At 49.9% G+C, this 2,578-nt stretch overlaps 1 protein-coding gene across 1 annotated transcript; it reads right to left on the bottom strand.

Moving 5' to 3' along the window:
* On the bottom strand, positions 1-1,932 carry F4822DRAFT_270588 (uncharacterized protein). Its single transcript, XM_051454700.1, has 4 exons — positions 1,681-1,932; positions 1,398-1,589; positions 1,267-1,346; positions 1-1,214 (listed from the first exon to the last, which is right to left on the bottom strand). Exons 1-4 carry the CDS (start codon positions 1,753-1,755, stop codon positions 260-262), a joined length of 1,302 nt encoding a protein of 433 aa, XP_051314904.1. The 5' UTR covers positions 1,756-1,932; the 3' UTR covers positions 1-259.
* Positions 1,933-2,578: the final 646 nt, after the last annotated feature.

The raw sequence follows: 2,578 nt of genomic DNA, 5'->3' as shown, positions 1-2,578 counted from the left end.
CACTGCGCCTGTGCACCACAAAAAAGAAACGGCCCATAATCTGGTCCTGTGAGCCCTCGTGGTATATCCTATTCGACAAGGAAAAAAAAAAAAAAAGGAAAGATGGGTAATAGTACAAGAGCAAGTCGGAGGCTCATAACAGAATTATTAAGGATGCTACCGATCCATTATAAAGGGAATGCGTGCTGTACGGGTATGATAATCAAATTATGCAACAATGGAAGAGAAGGAACATTCGTATGTAGCGGGTAGGATCCCGTTACATGTTGTCGATTCTTGCGCTGGGCATTTGTATCGACCCGTCTTCGAAGTCAGGTTTAATGGCCCATGGATCATAAACTCCAGACCCGAAAGACGGCAGAGGTCCAATAGTGCTAACCTCAACTGGGGCTTGATATGGCACTGCGTTGTACCATTGCTGATCTTCTGGACCCGGTTGTGGTTGGTAATGTTCCTGGTTATGAGGTATTTGCTGTTGTGGAACCGGGGGGTGGACGGACTGAGGCGGATGGATCTGTTGCGGCATCTGATGGGTGTACTGCATCATAGGTTGCTCAACAATAGGCGAGGCGCCATTAAGCGCATACGTAGGCGCCTGCGGAGGCTGATGAGTGTAAAATCCATCTTGCGCAGATGGACTTCGACCTTGAGCGGCGGCCGAGAAGGTAGTCGGACTGCTCTGGAGTGAACCTGTCATACCAGCGTTATATGGAATCTCTAACGGGAGTCGCTCGGGTTGTTGTCTAGGCATCTGATACGGTTGCATCGGGTTGGTATTCATGGTCGCGACTCCAGGGTTGTTCTGCTCCGTTACATAGTAAGGATGTTGAGGCATGCTCGCCGTTCGATGTAGCATATGGACTCCAGGATTCTGCGGTTGTTGTACTGCGTCACCGTGATATTCGTTGGTACCTCCAGCGGACACGCTATGTCGATGGTTGTTATTATACGGCTGTTGGACGTTATAATCGGTCATCTGTTGGCCAAAGTCGGCGAAGGATGAGGCTCGGTGGATGGTATGGCCTTGCAGACCTGGGTGGCCACCAGGTACGAGGTGATTCGTTGTTGGCCATGACATGCCATTCTGGTGTTTCGGGGTAGACGGAGACTCGCCGCCGTCGGACTCGGAAGTGAGGTCGTCGACTTCCGACATATGTGCGCCTCTTTGGTGGGATCGCCTTTGGTGCTTCACCATCGTCGTTTTCCGGCAGAAACTGTTTTGCGACGTCAGCTTTCGTTCTCAGAGGTGCTCTTTTCTCATGGTACCTCTTGAGGCATCCCTCATGGGCGCATTTATACGGTCGCTTGCCGGTATGAATACGTCGATGCCGAGCTAAACTTGAGGACTGTATAAGTCAGCATACTTATCGCCTATCGAAGGTGTCGATGCGTCCTACATCTGAAAAGCGTTTGCCACATCCGAGATGTTGACACTGGTGGGGTTTCTCGCCGGTGTGGGTGCGAATATGGACCGTCAACGCGCTTCGTTGTATGAAGCTCTTGCCACATCCGGGTGTACTGCATGCGTACGGTCGTTCGTTCGTATGTATCCGATAATGTCTTTGGAGGTCAGACTTGCGGTTGAAGCTCTACATTTTTCTCAGTCAGTCGACAGGCGAGCACGGCGACGACGCACGGTCCGGTAAGGGTTGAGCGCCAGGTAGAGGCGTCGGCACGTACCTTGTTGCACCCATCCCAAGTGCACTGGAAGGGTCGAGCCGTCGGCTCATTGTCAACAAGTTCCATCAACTCCATCTCTTTGGTGACCCCGAGATCTAGGACCCGGCACCAAGAGGTATGAGTGTGCGAAAGAGACTACTTATATGTATTACAGTGCGAGCCAACATGGACAAGGGCGATGAGCAGGGTGGACCAGGACCCGATGTCTCTTAAGGCAAAGGGGCAGGGGTAGCGTGGGTCGTTCAAAGGCAGCCCCAAGTGTGGATGATACCCTTGTTCGGAACGGTATGTAAGCGGAATCTGTTCAATGCGACGCCGAGATTGAAATCTATGCGTGGAGACAGCTTGTCTCCAGAATTCGGCCCAGGCCGATATTGAGATTATGAGATATCCAATGCGGATGCTGAATTAGGCATACGAGTCGGATTCTCAATAATGAGCGTCCAGCGCAAAATAATGATGTGAGTAACAACCTGATACCACTGGCTCAACTTTATATGAAAGAAGGATGAGAATACGAGTTGAAGGGGTAACCTTTTTGACGGATGCAAAATTTGAGTAACGAGCGGATGCTTGAGGTATAAAATGGTTAGCTGTACTCGATACGAAAAGTTTGAACATGAATCGGTCGGTCGTGACAGATTTATCAACCAGGGATAGTCGAAGGAGATGATCACGAGAAAGGAAAATTATTAATTTTGGTGAGTGGGCTATAATGAACTTACGAAAGGACTAATAACAACTTTGTCTCGAGGTCGTCGAAGTCAATGATAGTAGCGCGAGTTGCTTCAGCGGGTAGAGTGGGCAATCTGGTGACTAAAACAGACCTATCATTTACAAGCGCAGCGAAATCGACGTCGTAATGGCCACGAATTAGTCAACCGGCTCAAACTTGTTA

The sequence above is a fragment of the Hypoxylon trugodes genome, assembly GCF_022578975.1.
Source record: "Hypoxylon trugodes strain CBS 135444 unplaced genomic scaffold F4822scaffold_5, whole genome shotgun sequence".
Classification (NCBI taxonomy): domain Eukaryota; kingdom Fungi; phylum Ascomycota; class Sordariomycetes; order Xylariales; family Hypoxylaceae; genus Hypoxylon; species Hypoxylon trugodes.
The sequence above is the reverse complement of the archived record's forward strand: the minus strand, read 5'-3'. Positions and strand labels throughout refer to the sequence as shown.